Source organism: Choloepus didactylus, chromosome 3 (genome assembly GCF_015220235.1).
Source record: "Choloepus didactylus isolate mChoDid1 chromosome 3, mChoDid1.pri, whole genome shotgun sequence".
Taxonomy (NCBI): Eukaryota; Metazoa; Chordata; class Mammalia; order Pilosa; family Megalonychidae; genus Choloepus; species Choloepus didactylus.
Window position 1 is genome coordinate 6,440,304 of NC_051309.1, and position 25,365 is coordinate 6,465,668.

At 49.9% G+C, this 25,365-nt stretch overlaps 2 protein-coding genes across 4 annotated transcripts; both read right to left on the minus strand.

Annotated features, from left to right (window-relative positions):
- Positions 1-740: 740 nt before the first annotated feature.
- On the minus strand, positions 741-3,428 carry LOC119528530 (S100 calcium binding protein P). Its single transcript, XM_037828886.1, has 2 exons — positions 3,207-3,428; positions 741-1,014 (listed from the first exon to the last, which is right to left on the minus strand). The coding sequence occupies exons 1-2, from the start codon at positions 3,342-3,344 to the stop codon at positions 865-867; spliced, it is 288 nt and encodes a 95-aa protein (XP_037684814.1). The 5' UTR covers positions 3,345-3,428; the 3' UTR covers positions 741-864.
- A 2,370-nt stretch (positions 3,429-5,798) lies between these two features.
- On the minus strand, positions 5,799-19,596 carry LOC119529202 (putative MORF4 family-associated protein 1-like protein UPP). Of its 3 annotated transcripts, none has more exons than XM_037829340.1 (2): positions 19,016-19,596; positions 5,799-7,675 (listed from the first exon to the last, which is right to left on the minus strand). In XM_037829340.1, the coding sequence occupies exon 1, from the start codon at positions 19,388-19,390 to the stop codon at positions 19,031-19,033; it is 360 nt and encodes a 119-aa protein (XP_037685268.1). In that variant the 5' UTR covers positions 19,391-19,596; the 3' UTR covers positions 5,799-7,675; positions 19,016-19,030. The 3 variants fall into 3 exon arrangements, with proteins under 3 accessions (XP_037685268.1, XP_037685266.1, XP_037685267.1); XM_037829338.1 differs by lacking the exon at positions 5,799-7,675 and adding an exon at positions 17,444-18,393; XM_037829339.1 differs by lacking the exon at positions 5,799-7,675 and adding an exon at positions 17,444-18,155 and having other exon boundaries at positions 19,016-19,595.
- Between the last annotated feature and the right edge of the window lie 5,769 nt (positions 19,597-25,365).

Genomic DNA, 25,365 nt, shown 5'->3' on the forward strand with positions numbered 1-25,365 from the left:
ATTGAAAAATTGATACAACTCCTAAAATCAGGTCAAATCATTAACCTAAGTTCACCTCTGCATTGGCATTGGCTTGGGTGATTCGGATGATTTTTCACTGGTGATTCTCTGCCTCACTTGCAGTTTCTTCTCCTCTAAGTCTGTTACTGTTTTATGGTCTTTGTGGTGAAATTAGTCTTGTACATTTAAAAATGTTTTACTTGAAAAAAGATGATTAGAAATATGGAGGGGACAGTGTTTAATGAGTGGATACCTGTCTGACTGGATGGATGGATGGATCGTTGGATGGAAAGAAGGAAGGAAGGGAGAAAGAAAGGAAGGAAAGAAGGAAGGAAGGAAGGAAGGAAGGGAGGAAGGAAGGAAGGGTAGACAAATGGATGAAAGGATGGATGGAAGGATGGATGGGTGGATGGAAGGAAGGGAGGGAGGGAGGGAAGGAGGGAGGGAGGAAGGGTAGATGGATGGATGGAAGGATGGATGGATGGATGGATGGATGGATGGGTGGATGGGTGGATGGATGTTTGGATGTATGGACATATACATGCACCTCCCATGAGCCTCTCTTGGGCCCAGTACTGTGCCTTAGTCACCAGGTGGGCAGGGGCAGGCACCCAGGAAATAGCCAGTGGATGGAATGTGAGCTCCTGCCCCGTGAGCTTCTGAGGGCAGAACGGTCTATTTCATCTCCATCTCTCCAGCGCCCAGCACTGGGCAGGCAATGAATAATTCAACAACAAGGATCATTTCCCAGCATTTATTAATCAGTCCAGGGTAATAATCTCCCACAGAGGGCTTTCTGGAAGCCAGAGGCCCACTCCCTGACCCTGTCTCTGCCTCCTTCAGGAATCTTGCATCTGGAGGGCATCACTTTTGTCCTGCCTGCTGAAAGTACTTGTGGCAGGCAGACGTGAGTGCTGCCACAAACACGATGAACTCGTTGAAGTCCACCTCCGCGTCTCCGTTGGCATCCAGGTCCTTGAGAAGTTTATCCACAGTGTCCTTTTCTCTTCCGCTCTGGAGGAGAAAGAGGCCAAGAGTCAGTCATGTGGCTGCCTGGCGTGGGGCCGCAGACTCAGCCAAGCACCACTGCAGGCTTTGGGGGGAAATCCAGGTGTATTCTGCACTTGCTGACACGCCAGCTCAGGGCCCCGGCCAGCAGACATTCCAGACACTTCGCCTCGGTAGAAAGCACACGTGGGCTTTCAGAATTTATGAGCTGCCCTGGGGGAGGTATAAGACTTGAACTGAACCAACCTGTCATTTTTTAGACCAAATTTGAATTGCACACTGAAATCTGCTATGCAGGAGGGAGTGTTTATTTTAGTCTTTGAAGAAGATTGTCTTTTGATTTTGTACTGTGCTTTAAAATTATGATTATTCCGAGGAAACACATTCACTCTATACTTTGTGCCCTGGTGACCTCGTGCGTGTTACCTTATTACGTTTGCTGACCGCTCAGCCCCTTTACATAAACCTCTGAAGCTCACAGCATGCAGCAGGGAAGAGGTGTTGCCCTGGGCTACGGATGAAGAAAATGAGGTCCCAAGGCCAAAGGATGTGCCAGAGACCACACAGGAAGAAGGGGAAGTCTGGGGTTCCCAGAAGTCCCTGTCACCAAAGGCACCTGACTCGGGACCCCGATGTCCCAGGTCTTCTTTGAGGGGCCGGGCCGGGGCCCTCATCACGGGCCTGAGAGGCAGCAGCAGGGACGCTGGCGACCAGCCCAGGCTGGAGCAAGAGCCGTGGCTCCCCTGCTGCCGTGTCCAGAGAACACCATGATCAGAAGTGGTCTGTTCATCAGGGGCTTCGGTCGTCCCAACTTGAGACATAGCTTTATGCATGAAATGTTGATCAGAGCATAATTTATAATAGTGAAAGTAAGGGGGGAACTGCAAATCGAGAGCAAACTTATGGGGGTGTGCCCAAATGCCGTGACTGTCCCTAGTGCCCACGAAGCCGGGCTCTGCTCCAGGTGCCGGGCCGGGCGTGGAGGAATTGGAGGGACCCCGTCGACCCAGACCCCTCGCCCAGCCTCGTGCACTTCATTGCTTCAGTTCCCTGGAGGGTGGAGAAAGCACACAGAGGCCCAGGCTTGTTGGAACACGGCTCTCAGGTGACTCTGACGTAATCCGAGTTGGATAATCACTGGCTGAGCCATTGGTTCCCGGTGTGTTCCCTGGACCACCTGCACTGGCCGTGTCCCCCACCCCCACCCCCAAACCTCTCGGACCCAAACCGCCAGAGGTGGAGATTGCCGTCCACCAGTCCCAGGCTGGGGTGGGGTGGGAGTGCTCTGGTTCAAAAGTTTGCGAATTTAGGCTACAATGTAAAGTACAAAAAATAAGTTAATTGTTAGTTAGGATTTTACTCCATAAATGTCTGCATGAGGCTGGAGGGGAGAGAGAGTCCGTTCCAGGGACAGGCATTTCTCCCCTCCACACTTCCGTCAGATTTTCCACCACAGGCACGTACTCACACTCACGAGAAACACAGGAACTTTGTATTTTAAAGCACATCTTCACTGCATTCACATTTAGGAGAAGAGAAACATAATATTCTGCAGTGCTTAGTGCCTTTTGAGTGACACTTTAGGACAAAAAGTTCAGGCTTCCCGTTTCAAGAGTCAGTATCAGCACAGTCTGGGGGGGCCGGACTAAGGGAAGGGGCAGGAGGGGGAAGGGGGGCTGGAGAGAAAGGAGGAAAAGAGGGAAGGAAGCAGAGGAGGGTGGGGGGAGGCACCCTCTGTTTGGGTCTGTTTGGGCAGGGGAAGGGTCCTCGGCCTGGCCATGGAGTGTGGCCTGGGGGTGAAGCTTGCGAGGCTCCAGCCTAATGGTCCCACCAGCAAGCTGCCCCCTCTCCTGATTCCCAGGCAGCCAGGGCCTGGGGGCCAGGGGAAGGCGGGAGGCGGCGGAGCAGCCTTCGGTAGAGACCAACAAACTCAGAGGTGGCCCTGGACTCTGTCCTTGCCCCCGGCCCCTGCCCCAGTCTGACCCCGGCCACCACCCCTGTCCGAATCCCACTCGCTCCCACTGGGAAAGAACGCTGGTCCTGATAAACTGGGGTTTCAAGGATCAGCCTGACCACATTCTGCACACACACGGGTTCCTGCCCCTGGGGCTGGGGCTTTAGACTGCCCTGTCCCACCTCCGTGACCCCCCCGCCGCCCTGACGCAGACCCTCCCTGCGCCACCTGCCTCGGGGCTCACCTGCAGGAAGCCCGGGAGCTCCTTCTCCATCAGCGCCTTCAGCTCGCCCTTGGTCAGGGTCTGCTTGCTGCCCTCCCCGCCCGCGTACCGGGCAAAGACGTCCACGATCATCCCCACGGCCATCTCCAGCTCGGTCATGGTGCCCTATGGGGTCCGTGTCCTCGGCGCCTGGCGTGGAGCCCCTGCCCGAGCCGCTCGGCGCTTTATAAGGCCCCCGAGGGTGGGAACATTCGCCGCGCCCCGCCCTGCCCCATGGACTGTGGCTCCCGTGGAATGCGGCAGCCACTTCCTCCCTGGGAAGGGGGGTCTCCTGGGCAAGGAATGTGGGAGTGGCTGTCGCCTCGGCTCCCCTGACCCCAGCTGCTGCTGACAGGGCGGGCAGGTGGGGGCTGCGGGTAGGACTGACACCCACACAGGGCGCCCGCCCCCCAAAGCCATGGCTGTACAGAGGTCGACGAGGGGTGCTCCCTGGGGTGCTTGGCGAGTCCATGCCTCCCACGTGCCTCGCCCCTCTCTCCACCCTGCCCGTGGGGCGCCCGCAGAATGGGAGCGCTGGAGAAGGCTTCAAGGACAGGGGACCTGGGGTGTGGGGCAGACCAGGTACCTGGACCCCCCAAGGACAGCCTGGAGCCTCAGCCTGGACACTTGTGAATGGGGACGCTGACTCCCCCCAGCACAGGACACACACACACAACACACACGGTGCTCGCTGAGCCAGGCCTGGTGCTTAATAGAGCAGCACCAACGCGGCTGTGCTTTGCCCACCTCCCCTTCCGCCAAGTCTCAAACCGGGGGGTGCAGAGACGAGCAGCTGGGGGGCAGGGAAACGTCAGCTGCACCCACTCCTTTGCTGAACAATTGCTCTTGATAAGATTTCAGGTACAAGTTAGTCACCGGGAAATCTTTAACCGGGGCAACCTTATCAGCACAATGGGAGGAGCACAGAACTGACCCCGGCCCACGTGGTTCAGAAATTTTGAACTTGAAGCTTTCCCGAGTGTAGGAGGAAGCTCCCCGACATCAGGGTGGGCTGCTTTTTGCTAGGGTCCCAGGAGGGTCAGGGGACCACCAGGTAGCCCTTGCTGGAGGGACTCCCCGTGGCCACCCTGAGCCCAGGCCCCTGCAAGCATGGGTGCCAGCGCCAGGGAGCTGGGAGCCCCTGGTGACGCCCCTAGAGGCTGGGTGCCTCCTTTCCCAAGGGAAGGTTGCACTCAGACCTCTGCGCCAGGGGCCCCGGGGAGAGGCTCCTGGACCTGGGGGTGAAGGCCTGGAGGGGGGCCGGGCCTGGAGCTGGCCCCTCCGTGGTGGCACCTGCCTGGGGTGGGGCAGCCCCCTGGGGAGCTCTGGGGCCCGTGGACTTGGGATGCAAGGACACCCTGGTGCTCGCGGTGTGACTGGAACACTCCCGCCCTCCCCCAGCCCCAGGGTCCCTGCCTGAGACGCTGCTGCCAGGCCCGGGGCGGTAGTGCAGGGAGGGCGCCCACGCCAGGGTCCCCACCTCTTCGTTAAAAGAGAAAGCTTGTCAGGAAATGTAGTCATGAGCGTGTGTTTGTTCCAAAAGTTTTATTTCAAACTTGTTGCAAAACCCAAAGCAGGCCCATCTAAACGCTCCTTTCTTGGTAGAGGCCTTCGTAGAGATCAAAAATTACAAAACCAAAAACCAAGTGATTAGATTGTCCTAGTCAAAGTGAACTCACCAAAAGAAAGGACCGCCTGGTAAACCCCTGACCGGTGTCAGCTGACAACCTGTGGGGAGGTAACTCATTTCCTAGATCAGGTCTTAACCCTATCTAAAATTGAATGAAAACTCCCTAAGCGTTTACCTGGGAAGCTGGTTTCTTCCCAAAAGGAGATTGGGAATTGCGTCATACTAAACCATTCCGACCAGGCCGGGGCGTCTCCCTGCCCGTGCTCCAGCCCGGGGCGCCCCAGCTCGCCAGCGGAGCACCTCCTTTTTAGCAGCCAGGCCCCATGGGCAGAGCCGTGGACCCTACTGGCTGAGAATTGGGAAGGATTTTGTCTTTTTCTTGATGCCCGCAGCCTTGAGGGAGCTGGGACAGGGTGTTCAGCTCCAGGATGGACATTGTCTTTGGCTCCTGGGGCTGCTGAGACAAAGGCCCACAGCCTGGGCAGCTGAAAACAGCAGCAATGTCTTCTCCACCAGAAATTTATTTGTAGGGTCAGCAGGCTGTGCTCCCTTGAGACTCTGAGGGAGCCTGGGAACCCCAGTCTCTGCTCCGTCACCATGTGGCCTCCTGGGGGGACACAGGTCATCTTGGATGGAGGCCCACTCTACTGCAGTCTGGCCCCATCTTAGCTAATCCCATCTGCAGTGCCCCTATCTCCAAACCGGGTCACATTCCCAGGTCTCGGGTCAGGGCGCCAACACTATTTTTGCGGAATGCAGCTCAGCCCACAGCAGACGCAGGCTTGGGAACAGGCTGGTTTGGGAAAGGAAAGCTCTTCTGCTGCAGCACAAGCGCCCCTGGTTTAAGCGTCCCCTCCCCAAGAACGTGTGTGACCGCACAGGAGGGAGGAGTGGAGAGAGCAGTGTCCCCCCCCCCCCGCCCTCTGCCCCAGCCCCCGGGGGCTCCTGGTCCCGCCTCCCTGCCCGCAGGAGCAGCTGGGGCGCTGGGCCCCTCCCATGTCTGGGTCAGGACAAGAACTCGCCCGACCAGTTTCCCACATGCTCACCAGGGCAAAGGGGGGCCGCTGACCCAGCCACCAGGCCTGCTTAACAGGCTGCAACAAGCGGGGACAAAAGAGGCAAACGGAACTGCCTGCCCCTGGGGAGCACAGGACGTGCCCCAATTCCGGCCGAGGCCGCCTGCACGCCAGGGCGACGGGGGCAGGTTGCGTTCCTGTGTCCCTCGGCTCCGAGCTGGGCGGGGAGGAGCCAGAAAGCCCCAGGAGTGCAGTGGAGGGGGCGAGTGGCCTGCCCGCCTGGACAGAGTGCGATGCAGTGTCCTCTGCGTTGCGGTCAGATGAGGTGCTCTGAGAGGGACGGGGACACTTGGCTAACCCAGCCAACGGCCCCTTGCGTATGGCCCCGGGCCCAGCACACAGCCCGGCAGTGGCCCCAACCGCCTCAGGATGTTAGTCCCAGCCACCCCAGATCCTGCGTAGTGCTCAGGGGTGGTGCATGCTGATCACCTGCAGGAGGTGTGGGGCACAGTGATGGAAACGGGTGACAGTAGAAGGGCAAGGAGGAAGGTGGGGCCCATGCTGTCCGTGTGGAGGGGTGCCCCAGCCCATGAGCAGGGCCTCGAAGGATGGAAGGGAGTTGGTGAGAGGGGGGTGGGCTTGGAGGAGATGGCACTCAGGATGGTGAATAGCAGGAGAACAGATGCATGGAAAACAGCACACTTTGGGGAGGTGGGAAGTTGGGAGGGCAATGGGGGTACAAGGTGTGGGGCTGGATGGAGAGGCGAGCAGGGTAGAGACCAGGAAAGGCCTTCAGGCTGGCCTGAAGCTCCTGGGTAACTTCTAGATCAGCTACGTCGGGGTCCCCCACGGAGAGGCCCATTTAATAGGGCTGGCTGGGCCCAAAGCCCCCCAGGTGGTACTGATGGGTCTGGAGGGTTTCCGCCAGGGGAGGCAGATCTGCCCTTGGAGGCCCACTGGGCAGCTGGTGTTAGAGACGGAGGGAGGGGAGAGGCTGGAGGCGGGGAGACCAGCCAGCATCCTGCGGAGTCCAGGGCCCTCCAGACAATCCCAGTTCAGGGCCCCCTGCTGCCACCTGCCCAAAGGACATCCGGGAGCAGGCAGAGGCCTCAGCAGGGAGCAGGAAAGGGTGAGGAGGGGGCTTCAGTTCCCATCTGCTGGACCTCCACACTTTGTGGAAGGAGAAACCAAGGCCCAGAGTGAGGAAACGGGCAAGACGGTTGTGTCCAATCTGCGCTGCCTCAAGAGCTCCTAGATGAGGCCGGTTTTATCCTTGACAACCTCAGACAAATACTTGATGAGGGAGGAGGGGGAAATGGTTGAGGAAACTAGTTTCTCAGGACAGGGGCCACGTCTTCACCTGGGCACATGGCTCCTGGGTAACGCAGCAGAGAGCCCCAGTCCCAGGTCTCTGAACCTCTTTCTCCAGGCTGTGAAGCTAAACAATTCTGTCTCCCAGGCTCCCTTGCAGCCAGGGGTCCCCTCCACAGCACTGCTCAAATGATGTTTCAAGGGGGGCTGGAGGAAGTGGTGGGCTTCTGGAATACAAAGACAAGCTCTAGCCCTCTGCCTTCTTCCTTATGAACCCTCGAAGTAACATCCGGAGGTGTGGCAGCTGCGTTACCACCATGTGGAGGAGGTGTTTGTTTGCGGCCGCAGGCATTCCTACCTGGTGCAGGGTTCGGTTACACCTCAGCTGCCTGACAGCAAACAGCCTGGCATCACAGAAAGGAGGGTGACTTTGCTTTGATTCCCAACTCTGTTCTTTCTTTGCTCTGTGACTCCCTGGCCAGAGGCTCCATTTCCTAAGAAACAGGGATCATAATTGTTACTCCTCAGAGATGGAGTGAAGATTCAAAGGTGAACAAGACACAGGATTAACTGCGGCCCAGCAAGAGCACCTGGTGGGATGCAGGGCTCAAAGCATCCTCACCCCTGCCATCTCCCTGCCCTGTTCACTGCTCCCCTTTCCCATCTTGGCACCTTCTCCATGCTGGGCGGGCTGAGGCGGGCACTGCGCCTGGCTCATCTCTACCTCCAGGAGACACTGAGAGGAAGCAGACCATGGCCATGATAAATGACCTGCCAGAGAGCTGGGGGAGCCCAGGAGAGGGGCTCCCACAGCCAGGGGGGTCAGGAAGGCTCCCCAGAGGAGGTGCTCCTTGCAACCAGACTTGCAGGAGCAGAGGAGTGAGCTGGACAAAGGGGCTCATTTAGGTATGTGGTCTTCACTTGGGAGCGCCAGACCTGCAGCGTCGGCAGTTCCACGAGACTTCCTGGTGATTGCCCTGCACGCGTGTGTGAGAGCCACTTGTCTAGACCGAGGAGGGCATTTTCCACGGGGGCATCTGCCTGAGCAGCAGACCCCAGAGCTCGGCCCATGTGTGGCCCATTTGCAGAGCACCGGGCAGGAGCGAGGGCAGAATCTACAAAGACACAGCTCAGTGTGGAAGGCAGTGGCAGAGCTGCAGCTGGAGAGGAGGTCAGGAACTTGGATTTTACCTAAAGCTTGGGGCCGCTGTGAGCTGAGGGTGGTGTTGGGTCAGGACTGGATGTGGGGACCCAGAGGGCAGGGGGCTGGAGGAGTCAAGATCAGGGTGAAAGGTCTAGCCAGCAGCATCTGGTCAAATTCTGCTGCAGTGACAGGCTGGTCGTGTTCTCTCTACGACAAGGTGTGAGGGGAAGCTGGCTGCTGTACGTCATGTGATTGTGAAAACCTTGTGACTGACATAGCTGGATCCTGTGTATGGGCAGATGAATAATAAAATAATATATATATATGACAAATATGTGTGTGTGTGTGTATATATATATATATATAATAGTAGGGGATAAAGGTATAGGATGTTTTGGGTGTTCTTTTTTATTTTTTATTTAGAGTAACGAAAATGTTCCAAAATTGATTGTGGTGATGAATGCACAATTATATGTTGATACTATGAGCCACTGTGTGTACTATGGATGGATTATATGGTGTATGAACATATCTCAATAAAACTGTATTAAAACAAACAAAAAAACCAAGTATGTGGTTCTAAAAGGCTTACTGAAAACAAAATTCCCAAACAGTATCCCTTGCCCCACCTCTCCCCATCCCTCCCATCTTCCTTCATATCTGATGACACTGTTTCAAGTCTTCTAATTTAAGAGTTTGCTGCAGGTTTCAAGTGGATACCTGTATCCTTCTTTTCTAGTTCCTAAGGCGTTTTCAAATGAATGGGTGATGCACTGATTGTTTGAAATGCTTTGGGTCTGAGACCTTCACGTGTTTTTCCACCACTAATCTGTTGATGGGGTGAACTGTATGAATTTATTAAGCCCTCACCATCGTATTTCAGGATAAATCCATCCTAGTCATGATTTTAATGTATCACTGGGCATAGTTTGCTAAAAAGAAGTTTAGGGATATTTGCATTTTTACTTATGAGATTAGCTTATAATTCCCTTTTCTATAGTTTTTATTTGGTTTTGATATCAGTTATTTTGGCCTCATAAAATGAGCTGAGGGGCATTTTCTTTTGTTCAATTCCCTGGAGGTTTGTATCAAAGTGAAATACATGTCTCTTAAATATTTGGTAAAATATACCTGTAAAACCATCTGGGTTAGTGTGTGTATTTTAAACTATTGATTTGATTTCTTCATGAGTTCAGAGACTATTCAAACATTTTTTTTTCTTCTTGAGAAAATTCTAGCAAGTTAAATTTTTCTAGAAAATTTATTTTTGTCTTTTTCATTGATAACAGTCTGTTATCAGATTGGGTTTTCTTTTGTTTTGGTCTTTGGTCATCTGTTTTGTGTGCTTACGTTAAGCAACATACCTTTATTTTACTGGGCGAGGTCTGGCCTGCATTTAACAAACAGACCCCTCAGAGCCACACAGTCTCTCTGTGACCTGCTTTAGCAAGATTAAGCAAACAAGACAAGTTTCTTATCCACCTGATATGAGCTTTCTATGCTCTGTCGGATATTCAGTTAATCATCCCCTTTTGAAACAGATGAATATCTTTTAGCAAAGCTTTGAGTGTGAGCTTCCAACGACACACCCATGTGCATTGTTTAGTTCAAATGCCTGGAACTCAAATGCATGGAACTCAGTTGGAGCCCAGGATTTACTAAACACACAGACCCAGTTCAGTTATTTTAAGATGACATAAAATTAAGTGAAAGGGCTGATTTCCACCTCACCTCTCAATCCCAACCCCTTACAAAACCCTATAGTATGAATGTTCCTTAAAGGAGGTGTTCAAGCCAAAGCCGGCCGAGCTCCCATCAGTCACCGTGGATCCCCAGGCACCGTCCCAAGGCCCTGCCTGCACCCGGCCTCACCCCCGCCTCGTGCCACCATGGAAGCACAGACTCAGAGTCATGGCGAGGCAACCCGTCCCCACCATTCTTTGAGCCTGTCCTTTCCGGCACGAGACATTGTGGGCTCATCTACTTTCCCTGCCCTTGCCATGGAATCAGCTGCTTCTCCAAGGGCCCTGGTTCCTTCTAGTGGGAATATTTTGAATCCAAACTCTGGGCCCAGGACCTCTTCTTGGCTCAAGCCCAGGCAAGGGGTCCCAGCCGAAGGCCGGCATTTGGGGTCCTTTCCCCTGCAGCTGCAGCCTGGAGCCCCTCCTTCAGATGGTATATTCACCCTGTCAGCACACCCAGACTGACGACTCCAAACCTAAGCAAGGGTCTCGTGTTTCTCACTTTTCCAAATGTCCCTTCAGCTTCAGCCCCACAAAATATAGAGAATAAGCAAATTTTTCATATCTTGATTCTACATCTACCCAGCAACTTGCTTTATTCCAGGCAAAACGACCTCCCAAGAATGTGCCGCGCGTCATAACCCAGACCCACATGGCTGTGCTGGCTGAGGCCCAGCAGACGGGGAGGGAAGCAGGTCAACCAGAGGATCGGGAGAGAGACGGAAGGAGAGTCCTGCTGGATGCCTGTCTGCGAACATTAAGCTTCATTTGGTAGAAACCGCCCGCCAGGCATCCCGGCTGCAGCAAGTGGAAAGCCGCGCAGAGGGAAACTCTTCCCAGCTGGGGGGAAGGCACTGGGACCCTGAAGGAGCTGTGGCTTCCCAGGGCCGGGGCTGGCTGCAGAGCAGGGCAGAGCATGAGGGGAAGTCAAGGAGCCAAAACTTGAGCAGGGCGCACAGGGAGGCGGCCGAGAAAGAACACAGAGGAGCTCCAGGTTCTGGATGGAGGCCCCAGTGTGCCGGGCAGCGACCTCGGGACTCACCAGCTCGATGCCCAGCGTGACCTGCACTCCGTTCACGGCCTGCACCCACCTGGGTGCATCCCTGCTCGGTAGTATTGGGGGTAGGTTACAGACCAAGAAGGGTGGTGGCAGCAGGACCCCTCTTGTCTGGGGCAGTAGAATGGAGAAGGGCTGTTCAACCAGAGAACCCCAACTCTGCCTCACGTGGGAGCAAGGGCCTGTGGTTTAAGGGTCCTAAACCCCTATCACCCAACCAGGAACTTCAGGATGGGGTGGGATGGCTCCAGGAGGGGAGAGCCAGGAGGTGGAGGGGGCGGGTTGTGGCAAGGCTCTCTCTGGGGTAGGCAGGAGGGTGGAGAGTGGGGCTGGGGAGAGGGCATTTGGGCCGCAGTTGGAACCTTCCCATAGAAAATGTTCTCGAAACAGAATGTCCACATGGCACGCCTCTGGCTGCTGGTTCCCAAGACAACACTGGAGAGGCTTAGACTGACCGGCTGACCGCCAGAGGAGGCTGCTGGGGGGAGAGGGGAGGGGGGACCCCGGGGTGGAGAACCTGAGGGAGCCAAGTGCTGCTCAGGGCCCCACCTAGCCTGCACCTCCACCTGTCCTGCACGAGCAGGTACCTCCTTCCACAATGCTCATCAAAGGAAGAAAACCTCCCGAGGGACCCTCCCAGTCACAGAATTTCTCCAACCCACAGCGAAACTCCTCTAAATTTAGAGTTCTCCACTTTGCTTTCACCACCTTTCAGCTACAACGGGGCATAAGAGGACCCAGTGTGGGCATAAGCCCTGAGCCAGCAGGTGCACGGTCGGGGCCAGGAGGGCGTGGGGGACACCAAGCAAACCCAAGGGCAGGCCAGGCTCCTCACCAGCTCACACAGGCCTATGCAGTCTTTGGTACAGAATCTGGGTTTTATTCTCAGGGCCTAAAACTGAAACAACAGATGCATTCTCAACCAGAGATACCAGAATCCGTGAAATAGTATCTTAAAGGTGTCAAGAGACAATAATTGTCAACCTAAAATTGTAAACCCAGCAAAACCATCTTTCAAGAAAGCAGGGAAAGAAAAATTGAGGAGGTTCACTATCGTCACTCCTCATAAAAGGTAATTCTAAACTCCATATTTCAGGGTGAAGTTGGATGATCCCAAAGGGAAGGAGTAGGTGCAAAGAATGGTGAGCAAAGAAACTGACCAGTATGTGAGTAAACATAAATAAAAATGGATTATATAAAACGTTAACTTATTTCTAATGTGTCAGATTTTTAAAATCAGCATAAAAGTTCTTAGATGCTTGTAGATTTTAGGGAGGAGGGTAAAAATACTAATAAACTTTCATTTTTGGTTAGCTAATTTGGCATGTTAACATTTTGAAGGGAATAATTAAAGTAACAGAAAAAGAGTACACAACTTTTAAAATAATAGAGAAAAAGAGAATTTAAAACCTGTTTAATCCATAGTAAGGCAAGAAAGGAAAAAAAGGAAAAGGAAAAAGGTGAACAGGTCAAAATAATATGGTAGAAATACATCCAAATATATTAGCAATTACAATAAAAGTACTAAATTTTCACATTAAAAAACAAAGATTGTTGACTTTATAAAAAACCAAAACCACACAAATCTTTTAGAGAGACACTCTTAAAATAGAAGGGCACAGAAAGTTGCAAATGAAGTAATAGTATAAAAGACCTTCCAAATACTAACCAAAGGAGAGCTGGGGGAGCTTATCTTACAGATAAGCCAGATAAAGTATACTTAAAGGCAAAAAGTATTAGTAGAGTGTCATGACATAGCAAAGGTCTATTCCTTTCTATTCCTGTTCAACTTAACAGGAACACAGCGTATTTCTAACCTTTATGCATGCACTCACTGGCAGAGCCTCAGACTGTCTAAAAAAGAGAGAGAACAAAAAGAAACTGGCCGAGGCTCCAGCGCAGCGGGAGAGTTCAGCACACGGCTCTGGTGACTGATAGAGCCAGCAGGTAGCAGGAGGGCTTCGTCACACACCCATGATTTTAAGGGTCCGCATCAGGGAATTTTTCATCCCCACACATGCAACCCAGTGGTGGTTACATCATCGGGGAAAATGTGACTTACCCGACCCGATAAATGGTAAGCGTGACCAGTGCACTGACTCAATGTCAGGATGCATTTGACTCCCCAAGAATGTTACCAGATGCCCAGGGGCAGGAAGATCAAAGACAGATCTCCTGTGTTAGTAGTTTTTCTCTAGTTGGAGGGAATGTCTCACAGCCTCTCTGGAACTCAGGTGTCTTCTGCTGGCTAAGGAGACTCTTCAGTCCAAAGAGGACCTATTTGGAAATGCTAGTGTAACTGCACCACATAATTCAATTCCAAGAGTTTGAAAGGGCCTGAGACCCTTTTCCTCAAAGTGTTGTCTCAAGGTTCTGAGGTAAAACTGTCCAAGAGGTGCTTGGTACTTGACATGAAACCAAGTCAAACAGAATGGTAGGGATCCATGGAAACGGAGAGACAAGACAGTACACTTACCTGAGGTCATACAGTGAGTGAGCAGCAGAGCCAGGAGTGGAACCCGACCCTCCTGACCCCACCCCAAGTCTTCGTGTGCTGAACCTCCAGCAGAATCAGGAGCTCTTCCCTAGCTCAGATGCTTGATATCGTCCCGGTTTCCAGGAGGCAAATTTCATGCCCTTGTCTCCTGCCAGTTTACCATCATGGTGTCCAAGATCCAAAGTGCCTTCAGCCAGGGGGTCAGCTTAGCTGAGGAAACACCCAGAGGCAGAGGCCCAGCCTCAGGGGTGCTCTCCTGACTGGGGGTGGGCCAGGTGGATTGGATTCCCTCCACCCCACCCCCCACAGCACTTCAAGCATAGAGCACACTGTGATTCCTCTGGGAACCTTCCCCAGTTCCCTGGTTGGGTCAACTACCACCTCCATGTGCCCCCAGCCCCTGGGCTTACCTCAATCCCAGCACTTCTGACCCCACACGTGGGTTCTGTTAAACTGACCATCTCACCCACTACGGCGGAAGCCTTCTAAAGCAGCAACTGTGTAACAGTCGTGGCTACAATGTCTAGTCCAGGGCTTAGGTGTTCGATATATAAATATCCAAAAGATGCTCAAATAACTCAACTGCCGGGGAGCCACCTGCTCTTTGGAGTCATTGGCAAAATATTTGTTGAGTAAATAAATGAACAAACAAGTGAAGCTATCCATGAAATCACCTACTCAGAGGAAGACATCTGGAACGTGGGACGTGAGCAGAAGGGTGGTCTCCTGCTCGCAGGCTCCCTCGTCGCACCACCCCAGGGACTCCACCTACCTCGCCCCACCCTGGAGATGGTCAACTACGGCAAACCCGTCTCGGAACATCCTAGGAGGCCAGAAACTCACTCCTCTGCTACCCACTGCAACCCTCATGGTCAGCATTTTGAACCATTATTTAGAAAACTGGTCACGGGGAGGAGGAGAGGTAATGGCACAGTGCTGCCAACTCGAGGGTGAGGAAAGCATTCTGGAGTCAGCCAGTGCCCTGGCCACGTTTCTGAGGTGTTTTTCTTCCCCCAGCCCAAGTGCCCTCCCCGAAACAATGAGGATAATAAACTGAGCTCTGAAATTTATGAAAATAAATGGAGGTTTGTTAAGTGTTTAATCCCAAGTAGATTCTTGTAACACAGACTTTTGTCATTTTCATGTCCTGATACTGACTAGGAGTGATAGGAATTCAGCTGTGAGGTGACAAAGGAACAAAATTAATTCATACTGCTTCCCTTTTCAGCCCCCCAAATGGTCTTAGACTGACTACTCATCCCGTTTACATCCTACAGATTGATTTCCCTATTTATGGGTTTGCCGAAAGCAACGTAACAATCCTAACTATCACTGCTTAAAAAGGGGATGTATTTCTTTTCACAAAAAGATGCTTGCCTCAACAGAAACACAATATTCACAAGCAGAGAGTCCCAAAGGATTTCCTCCATTTTCTCCCCCCGACACTCCTGCACAATCACCCATGGCCCAGCCTCTGGGGTACAGCCTGGGAGAGAGGGTGGGGCTGCCAGAGAGACCTAGAGACCCTCAGGTCTCAACCCTGCAACCCCGACCCTGTCTGGCTGCTATCCACAATGGCCCCTCTAATGCTAATAAGCTAGGAGCGCAAACCTGGAGGACGGGGGTGGATCTGAAACTGGCCGTAGCAGCTGCAACTCTGACGGACATCATGGGCAGGAAAGGGAGTCGAAGTGACAGAGAGGCATTAGTAGTATGGAAGGGAAATGAGGACATCCCCAAACTCACTTCACACTCTTGCCCAGTCCATTCCCCACAACTACACATCCGTTTTCCTGAACCACAGAAATCGGTGGTGTTGAACTACTCAAAACCTTTCCATGTTCTCCATTACTCTGCTTCTCAGAGGTTCTCAGCAATCCACCCTCAGCCTCAGAGGGTGTTGCTACTCAAGAGCGTGGTCCCTGGACCAGCAGCAGAGATCACCTGAAAGCTTGTTAAAAATGCAGAATCTCAAGACCTGGACTAGAGGATCAGAATCTGATTCAGCTCATCCAGATGCACATTAAAGTTTGGACAGTCCTGCTCTAAGGGCATGTGCCTGAGGCAGAAGCAGCCATTCCAAGCATGCAATTTCTTTGGCCATTGGTATTTCATTTCAAAAACGAAAAAAAAAATTTCCCATTAAGCATCTAAGTAAATTGGCCATTCAGAACACACCAACATATCCCTCAGTGTCAGGTGCTCTTCAGCACACCTGGGTGCACCCCAGAGCACGGAGACCCCAGATAGAGAAGCATGGACAGCAAGCTCAGATCCCAAAGTCGTATGCAGACCCCACACCCCTAACTCCTGCCTCCCCGACTGCCACCCTGTCCCCTCTCACCCCCTCCCTCTCCACCACACCAGTTCTCTACCTGCTGCTGGCCTCTCCAGGACTGTGCAAGCAAGGGGGCCAGGCCACAACTCCCAGCCATTCCTTTTCCCCGTACCTGGGATGCAGCTCGGGATGCCCCTGGGATCAAAGCCAAAGTCACTCGATCTGAAACGCTTTCTCCAACTTCCCAATGCTCAGATGACACTCTCCTCAGGGTTCCCAGCAAGCACCATATAAACCAGGGTTTCCAGATGGCAGCAGTCCTAGTTGACTCTGGTAGTCCCAGCTGAGTTACTAACTGGGCCAACCTGCACTCTAAAAGTTTATGTGACAGATTACAAGACCACCTTCTACAGATGCTCAGGCCATAACCTTCAGAATCACCCCAGAATTCTCACACCCACATCCAGCCCTTAAGCAAATCCTGTCAGCAAGACCTACAAAGGACCCAGTCCGGTGTACTCAGCACCACCTCCACTCCAAGCTCCACCAGCTCTGCTGGGTGCCTCCAGCTCTCAGCCTGCTCTGCCTCCACTGTCAGCTCTCAACAGGCAGTCAGAGTGAGCCTCTTGAAATATAAGGTCAGCTCCTGTCACTCCTCTGCTTAAAACCCCTGAACTGCCTCCCAGGCCTTTCACAGTCAGGGTGACAACCCCCTCTGACCTCATCACAGACCACTCTCTCTCTCGTGCAAGTGCTCCAGCCACTGGGGCCTCAGGCTGCTCCTGCACCCACCGCCCAAGCTATCACCTCTTTGTCCTCATTGTCACAGCTGCCTGCGACCCTCCTTCCCCAGATATCCCCATGTATATTCCACAGATCCGTCTGTGCTCAAACGTCACCATTTCAGAGATGTCACCTGACCACCCTATATTAAATAGCAATCCCTGTCCCCACCCACACCCTACCCCCCCAATGCCCCATTTTATTTTCTTCTGTAGAACTTACCACTATTGGATATATATTATCTGACACATGCTGTTTTTCTTCTCCTCTCATCTGGACATTATTTATTTAAAAGCTACACATGTAGTTCTTACTATGGTCAGGTACTGTTCTAAGCACCTGACGAATATCAGATCCCAGAGCACTATGCTGTTTCCTGACGTATCCCCACCTCCGCAGGTGCTCAGGATGTGCTGAATCAGGGACCAGCAGCTGGTGCCCTGCGCTGTAATGATGGGTTTACAGACCTGTCTCACCACAGGGTGGTCTCTTCTCGCAAGTTCTTGTGCCTAGCATAGAGCCTGGAGCAGCACACGGGCACAGCCAGCACTATTAAGTGACGGCCTGAACCTGAGCTCCCGGCAGGCAGGGCCCAACCAGGGGCTTTCCCGAGGCCCCCGATGATCAGAGAACTGCTCTTTATCCTCCCCACCCCACTTCAGAAACTGCAGCTCAAACCTCCCTCCAGCTCCATGTTCCTGAACACGTCCTACATCAGCAGAGTTCACCCCCTTTGACAATAATGACAATCAAGAAGAAACTTCCATTATGAAAAACATTTATTTACCTCACCTTTTCCTGGCCAAGTCAAGGGCTTTGGTCACTGGCACAAAGACTCTAAAAATCAACTTTCTGCTTTTGTCTTCTCAAGCAAATGAGCTTTGCTATAACAAGCTAGAGAGGTATTGCCTCAATCCCTGTGGGGTCTGGACTCTGATGACCTAGGCTGGACATCATTGGAGCCTGAAAGATGCCGCTTGACGTGGCCAGCCCCACTCATATCTTCCCCAACCCCTCTGGGCCCCTGCAGAGGTCACGTGCACTTATTACAAAAAAGCCTCCGCAACGCATCATCTATTACAACAAATAAATTTACCCCAAAGTAAGCATATCCACATACCTAGCACTCACCCCCTATTCTAGGTTACTCACCAGACAGGTTACATGATGTGCACCAGTTAACATGCCACAGAAATATTACATTTCCGAAAAAAAGGAAAGAAAAATTCAGCTCTCCTCCTTTGATCTGATGACTGCAGAGTCCCCAAATTCATACACCACCACTCTCCACGTCCAACTGTCCTCTGGGCCTTCTCAATCTTACGCAGAGTCGTCGCATCCACACCCTTGATTGAAGCTTGGGTTTTTGATTCAGCAACTGCAGCTTCTCTCTTGCAGAACTCAGACCTCAAGTCTCTCATGGATCCCCAAATTCCAGGAAACATAAAAAAATAGCAAAGCACAAGGGTATGCCTCCCAAATTAAAAAACAAAAACAAAAACACAATAAAACCTCAGTTACAAATATGACCACGGCAGCAGCTTACTGCCTAGAAATCTAGGACCTCTTTTCTTTATGTAAGAGCATTTAATTAAAGGCTGTCCCAGCTGAAGGCGCTTGTTAGTCTAAGGCCGCATCTGATAATCTAACACTGAAGTTATCCAACAGGACGGTACTAGAAATATAACGCTTAACGCAGTGAAAATGCAAACTGAAAAATAAAGGGGAGAAAACGAAAGGCTCTCAGGTGTCAGCCTCTCCAAGAAGTCAGTTCTCCCTACTAGCTGAACAGAGTCCATCAGCCTGGAACCTAGAGTACAAGTGGGGAAATTCGTAACACTGCAAGTTGGAATTCCCATATCCTGGAGTCAAACCAACCCAACCACTGTACAAAAGGCTACCACTTGCAGAAAGGTTATCTGAAATTTTCCAATTTCATAAGAACAGTTTACAAATGTTCACAATGTACTTGTTTTACAGCTTCTCTATTTTCCCCCCACCCCCACCCCCCTTTTCGCCTATGGCTACAATTTCGCCCCTTAATTAATAAGGTCTCCATTCTGCAAATATTTCACCAGAAATGGGCTTTACGTTTCACGAAACTCAAATTATTTCCTTCTCATTACAGACATTAAAAAATATACGTACAACGACGTCTCCTAAGTTAAAACTTTGCTAGGTTTACCCTCCCTTTTCGCCCAGCCTTCCTCCCATTGCCGGGTCTTAAAGCACTAAACTGGAGATGCAGAGAGAACGTCAGAAACGGCTGTCCCAACAATCCAGCTGTCCCCGGCTGCCCGGCTGCTCGCTAACCCTTTCGGACCGTGACTCACCCGCTCCCGAGGCCTTCAGTAGCATTCGTAGCGATCTATCTGCTGGTGAATCTCCACTATCCGCCTCCCCATCAGCGCGGCCTCCAGGGCCTTTCTCTCCACCTTCTCGCACAGCCTCATCACTCGCTCCTCGGCCTCGGCGCCCGGGCTTCGGCCGGGATCCATGGCGCTCTCCTCCGAGGCCTCCACCTCGCTCTTGATCTCGTCCAGCAGGCTCTCGATCTCCATCAGCTTCCTCCTGGCCCTCAGGTGCGCCCGGACGTGCTCGCGCTCCAGGGAGGCGACGTCCTCCCGGATGGCGTTGAGGACGGGGTTCAGGGACCTCTCGGAATCCTCCTCGGCTTCCCGCACCTCGTCCACGTCCACGGGCCGCATCGCGCCGCTCGCCCGCCGCCGCCCCGCGGCCTCGTCCCCGCGCCCGAGAGGCCGGCAGCTCACCTGGGAGCGCCCACGCGGGGCTGCGCTCAGTCGGAGGAGTCACCACAACTAGCAACAGGTTTTTTTTTAACTTCTCGCAGCAAAGACGGCGTCCAAAATGGATTCCCAGCCGCCTACCAAGGCTCTGTGTGTTTGCGGCCCTTTCACGACGCACCATAGGCCCTTTACGGCCGCACAGCTGGCGGGAAGAAAATTCGGGCGCCCGTCGTAAAGAGGGCGTCGCCAGCTGCCGTAGCCGTGCGCACGCACGCGCACGCGCACACCACGAACTCCAGCCCGCGCTCAGCGGCGCGCTAGGCTCCTCGGGAGCTTTTGGGCTGGAGCTGCAACCCTCATTAAAATTTAAAATCTGTCTCTTTGTACTAGTGTAATAAAGTGGCTTGATACGCATAGCGTTTACTGTGTGTCAGGGACTTCTCTAAGTACTTAATATTCTAAATCAGAGATAACCTAATTGAGTTGGTACTGTTACAGTTTTATTTTAAGGCATGGGAAAACCAGGCACGGAGAAAGTGGGCGAGTTACCCAGTGGGGACTTCATGGCGACCGCGGTCGGACCCATGACCGCCACTCACTCTTGGCCCTGGGGCAGACACGTCGTGCAAACACTTGAGCTGAGAAGTGTGATATTCCAGTGCTGACAGCATGACCCTGCTCTCATAGCTCAACCTTACGTGGGACCCTACTTTTTAAAAAGTTTTATTTTTAATATTTTTATTTCGACCGCTGACGTCTTACATTTATTCAATTTTTAGCACTTATTGTGGTAACACACACATATACACACAAACGTGTACAAACATTATATGCAAACTTATATACCCACACATATACGTATATGTTTCCTGTTTGAACCAGTCCTTTTGGGTCTGGCTTATTTCACTCAATGTGATGTCTTCAGAGTTCCTCCATGTTGTAACATGTACCAGCACTTCACTTCTTACTGTTGAATAGTAGTCCGTTGTATGGATACTCCACATTTTGTTTATCCATTCATACTTGGGTGGCTTCCACCTCTGGGCTATTAAGAATAATGCTATACTGACCTTTGATGTACCAACATATGTCAGAGTCCTTGCTTTCAATATTTTGGAGTATATACCTTGAAATGGAATTTCTGGATCATACAGTAATTCTGTTTACATAGCAACAGTTTCTTTCAAAAGGATTGCTAGCTGTCTACAAGAGCTCTGTTTGCAGACCTGTGTTTAATATTCTGAGGAACCACCAAGCTGTTTGCCACAGTGGCTGCACCATTTTACATTCTCACCAACAACGTACAAGGGTTCCCATTTCCCTACATTCTTTTTTTTTTTTTTTAAGTTGTAAAGTGTTTTTAGTTATCAATGTTTGCATTCATCCTTGCCATGAACATATATATTATAATACCAAGACAATAGTAAAGAATAATAATGCTGTGTTCTAGATTTTTGAGTTATCATTCCAAGTTACTCTCTGTTTGATTCAAATCTTTGTGACTGGAACTGCTTAAAAAGAAAATTAGAATATGGCAAGCATTAGATTTTCAGCAACAATATTTGTTGCTTATATATATGCAAGAACTGATCAGTGAATTAACCTCACTTCACAATACTTTTTACAAATTCAAAACTCAGTATACCCAATTCAATTCAGAATTTGTACTGTTATCCTATATAATATCAACAGTAAGTCTTATTCAAAACCTTGAGTCTCTGCTGAATTTTGTGCTAATGGGCAACATATAGTATTTCATTTTCCACTATGAATTTTCTGATGTGAAATCAAGTTGCAGATGTTTCTAAATGGATTTTAGGATTTTTCTTTCCTCTGCATATGAAAAGTAATGCTACAGGAATGAGTGATCACTGATTTCATGCTTGCATTCATGACACTGATAAAGGATTTATAAAGTGTGAATTCTCAGTTGCCCTACAAGTGTGGGTGTACAGATAAAGAATTTTGTGATTTTTCATGAATAACATCTCCAGCATGAAGTACCTGGAAATTCCTCAAGAAGCTCCTTCATCTGGTAAAGATTTGTCTATCAATAGGAGCAGAGGATGAAGACCCTCCAACTTTCATAAAATGTATAATATGAGTTCTTGCACATTGTATATCATCAGACCTTCTTACTAAATTCTTTGCCATGAAGGTCACATGATATTCATTCTCTTGCGTATGAATTGGCTTACATTGATGTAGAAAGAATGATTTAAAGCTTTATCAGATTAATTACAAATGGTGTTTCCTCAGTGTGTGAGTTGTCTGGTACGTTTAAATGATAACTCAAGGGTTGAAATCCCTTCAATATTCAAATCATTTATGGTATGAGTTCTCTAACATAATTTAATAAGTGAACATTGGCTGAAGCCTTTCACATATATCAGTCATAAAGTTTCACTCAATTTGAGTTCTCTCATGTTGTCTAAGTTTACAAACATAAACTAAGTTTCCCATGTAGATACCATTTCCCTACATTCTTGCTGACACATATTATTCTGATTTTTTTAAAATAATAGCCATCCTAATGAGTGTGAAGTGGTATCTCACTGTAATTTTCATTAGCATTTCTCTAATAGCTAATGATGTTGTGCATATTTTCATATACTTATTGGCCCTCTGAATATCACTGTGCCAGTTTGAAACTGTTACGAACCCCAGGAGATGAGAGGTGAGAGGGTGAGAGGAGAGGGGTGGCCCACCACAGAGGGGGCAGGGGGAGACGCAGCTGGTTGACCAGGCTGGCACACTGCAGACCATCTGTTGAGGATCCTAAGAGTTCAAGGACTACAGCTCCCCTCACTTTATAGAAATATAAACTAGGATGGGTGTATTAGAACTTACGAGGTCCCTCTGAAACCCAACCCTACCATTCACACTGGATCTGATGAAATGGTTCTTTCCTCTCACATCCAGAGAGCATTTTACATAGAAAGATTTTTCAGGTGTTACACAGGACACCCCTCATTCCAAGGGCAGCCTCTGAAGCCCAGGGGTCAGTCTGCATACACACATGGGCACACTAAAATTGGGTACTGGTGAGCTCATTACCAATGTCTGCTGGCTTTCTCTTCAAGCAGAAAATTGGATGAAAATATATCTTGGACCAAGTGTAGAGAAGACATGCATAACAGAAGAGTATGGAAACCAGAGTCAGGTAGGGTTGAAATTGCTAGATGTTTGGTCTTGGATAAGATAGTATTTTGCCTGCCTTTGAATTTTCACTTACAAAATGAAGACGATAACATTCATATCTACCTTCAAGAGTTCTTATAAAGATTAAATGAGATAATCCTTGCCAAGTGTTTAGAATAGATGCTGGCAAAAGTAACTTCATTCCTTAGGTCTGTTAAGTAAAATAAAATGGCTGCCTGCATGGGGCATTGCCAGGAGGGACTCCTTCCTAGGAAGATTTTCCAAACAACAAAAACAATTGACTTTCAGGGGCTCCCCAGGAAAATGGAATGCACCCTACAGAATTACAGTTAAGAAACCCCTGGTGATAAGCCCGTTTTGGTCCAGTAGAAATAGCTTATCAGAATGGACAAGCATACTATACTAATCAATGTATAACTGCTCGCTGCTTCCTAAGACCCTCCTAAAGGAACTTTAATGTCCACCAGACATTTTTGTAACCCCCTGTGGTGGTTTGAACTGCAGGTACCCCAGCAAAACATGTTCCTATCTAATCCTTTCCTGTGATGGTAACCCCATTGTAAATAGGACCTTTTGATGAGGTTACTTCAGATAAGGATGCGTCTTAATCCTCTTACTGGAGTCCTTTAAAAGAGAGTGAAATTCAGACAAAGAGAGAAAGCCACAGGACGCAAAAAACTACTGAAGAAAAGGAAGAGACCAGAAGATGCCACCTTGTGCATTGCCACATGACAAGCTAAGGACCAAGGGCCCCCAGCAGCCAGCCACAGAAAGCCACTGTCTCAGGGAGAAAGCATCACCTTGATACCTTAATTTGGACATTTTTCTGGCCTCAAAACCATAAGCAAATAAATTCCTATTGTGAGCCAGCCCATTTCATGGTGTTTACTCAATCTGCCTAGGAAACTAACCTGTATCCCATCCCCACCCACCCTGGAAATTCCCTAAATGCCTTTAGAAACACTGTGACCAGATGGCTGTTGAGATTCTCACTCCATTTTTGGTTTGAGATCTCCCTGCTCGCAAAGTTTCTCTCTCAAACCCTCTCAATGCTTTAATTTATATGCAGTATATTGTTTCTTTTGACAGTTGAGTAAGGTTAGCTGTATTAAGTGTATTAGAAGGAAATAGAACAACTGCCAAAGACCAATTAGGAGACCTTGAAATAAGATGATGTTTCTAAAGGCACTGGAAAGCATGATGGGAGAGTGAAATTCTTCGTTGTATTAGCCAGAATAGGTTAGGTTATGCTATGGTAACACTCCTCAGATCTTAGAGACTTACAACTACAAAAGTTTACTTCTTATTCATGCTATGTATCCATCAAGGGCCCACTGAGGCTCTGCTCCCATATCATCTTCATTCCAGGTTATCAGCTAACAGTGCAGTTTCTATCTGAAGCATCACAGAAATAAAACACGAATAAACAACAAAAATCCTTTTGTGTCAGATTCCAATAATGGTCACTATTCTTCACCCTTTGCTGTATCATTCCCTTGGACATGTGACTTGCTTCGGCCAATGGGAGGTTCACAGCAGAGGTTTGAAAAGCACTTGCCTAGCTGGGCTCCCTCTTGCTCTTGCACTTCTGTCGACAGTATGAAAGAGATCATGCCCTGGCTAGCCCACTGTCCCAGGAGCAGTGGTCACACATAACTGAGCTTTCTTAGCTAGGCCTACCTGGATCAGCCAACTTCCTGTCAATTTGAAGATGCATGAGTGAGCCCAGCTGAGATCAGTGGAGCTGCCCAGCTTAGCTTAAATCAGCAGGCCCCAGCCAATTCACAAATGTAGGAGAAATGAATGTTTATTTTTGTAGGGCCACTGAAATTTTAGACTTTTTCTTCTGGCAATTTAGCGGCTAACTGATACAGAAATTAGAGCCTGAATGGGATGCTGTCATTAACAAATCCTTAACATGTGGCATTGGTTTGGGTCCTGATCAGTGAGCAGTTCGGAAACTGGTGACCCATGTTATATAATGAAAAATAATTGGCAAAACTATCACCTGCAATCACTTGGAAACTAGAAAATGTACCTAATAAAATTTGGGACTTGGGCAAGGAGATCTCCAGGTAAATGATGTAAGAGTAAGATGGTTGTTTCCGCTCTGTATAAAGTACTACAATAAAGTGTTGAGCTCAAAAAACTATCCAGTTTGGAAACAGAATTTAGGGGGAATAGTGTATTAATTATCTATTACTGCATAACAATTATCCCAAAATGCAGTAATTTAAAACAATACACACTTATTATGCTTATACTTTCTGTGGGTCAGGGGTGGAATGGATGGTTGGTTCTGACTCGGGGTCCCTTATGAGGTTGTAGTTAAGCTGCTACAGAGTTTTAATCATCTGAAGGCTTCACTGGGACTGGACGATCTATTTTCCAGGTGGTCAAGCACATGGTTGAGGTTGGTGCTGGTTGTTGGTTGAAGACTGTGCTGGTTTGAAACTGTTATATACCCCAGAAAAGGTCATGTTCTCTTAATCCATTCCTGTGCATACAGAGCTATTGTAGGTGGGACCTTTTTGTTAGATTATTTTAATTGAGATGTGACCCAGCCTATTCAAGTTTGGTTTTAAGTCTTTTACTGGAGTCCTTTAAGAGAGATGAAACCAAGTGAAGCTCACAGAGAAAAAAAAAAAAAAAAAAAAAAAAAACTCGAAGCAGCTGAGAGAGAAAGCCATTGAAGCCAGAAGCTGAAAGCAATGAAACCCAGGAGAGAAGGACCAGCAGACACTGGCCATGTGCCTTTCCATGTTCCAGAGGTG

Excerpts from the sequence above, each read along its gene's own strand:
- LOC119528530 (XM_037828886.1), bottom strand. The coding sequence starts at position 3,344 with ATGACCGAGCTGGAGATGGCCGTGGGGATGATCGTGGACGTCTTTGCC. Across the intron at positions 1,015-3,206 it reads AGCTCCCGGGCTTCCTGCAG|AGCGGAAGAGAAAAGGACAC; the intron begins GTGAGCCCCGAG and ends TTTCTCCTCCAG.
- LOC119529202 (XM_037829340.1), bottom strand. The coding sequence starts at position 19,390 with ATGCGGCCCGTGGACGTGGACGAGGTGCGGGAAGCCGAGGAGGATTCC.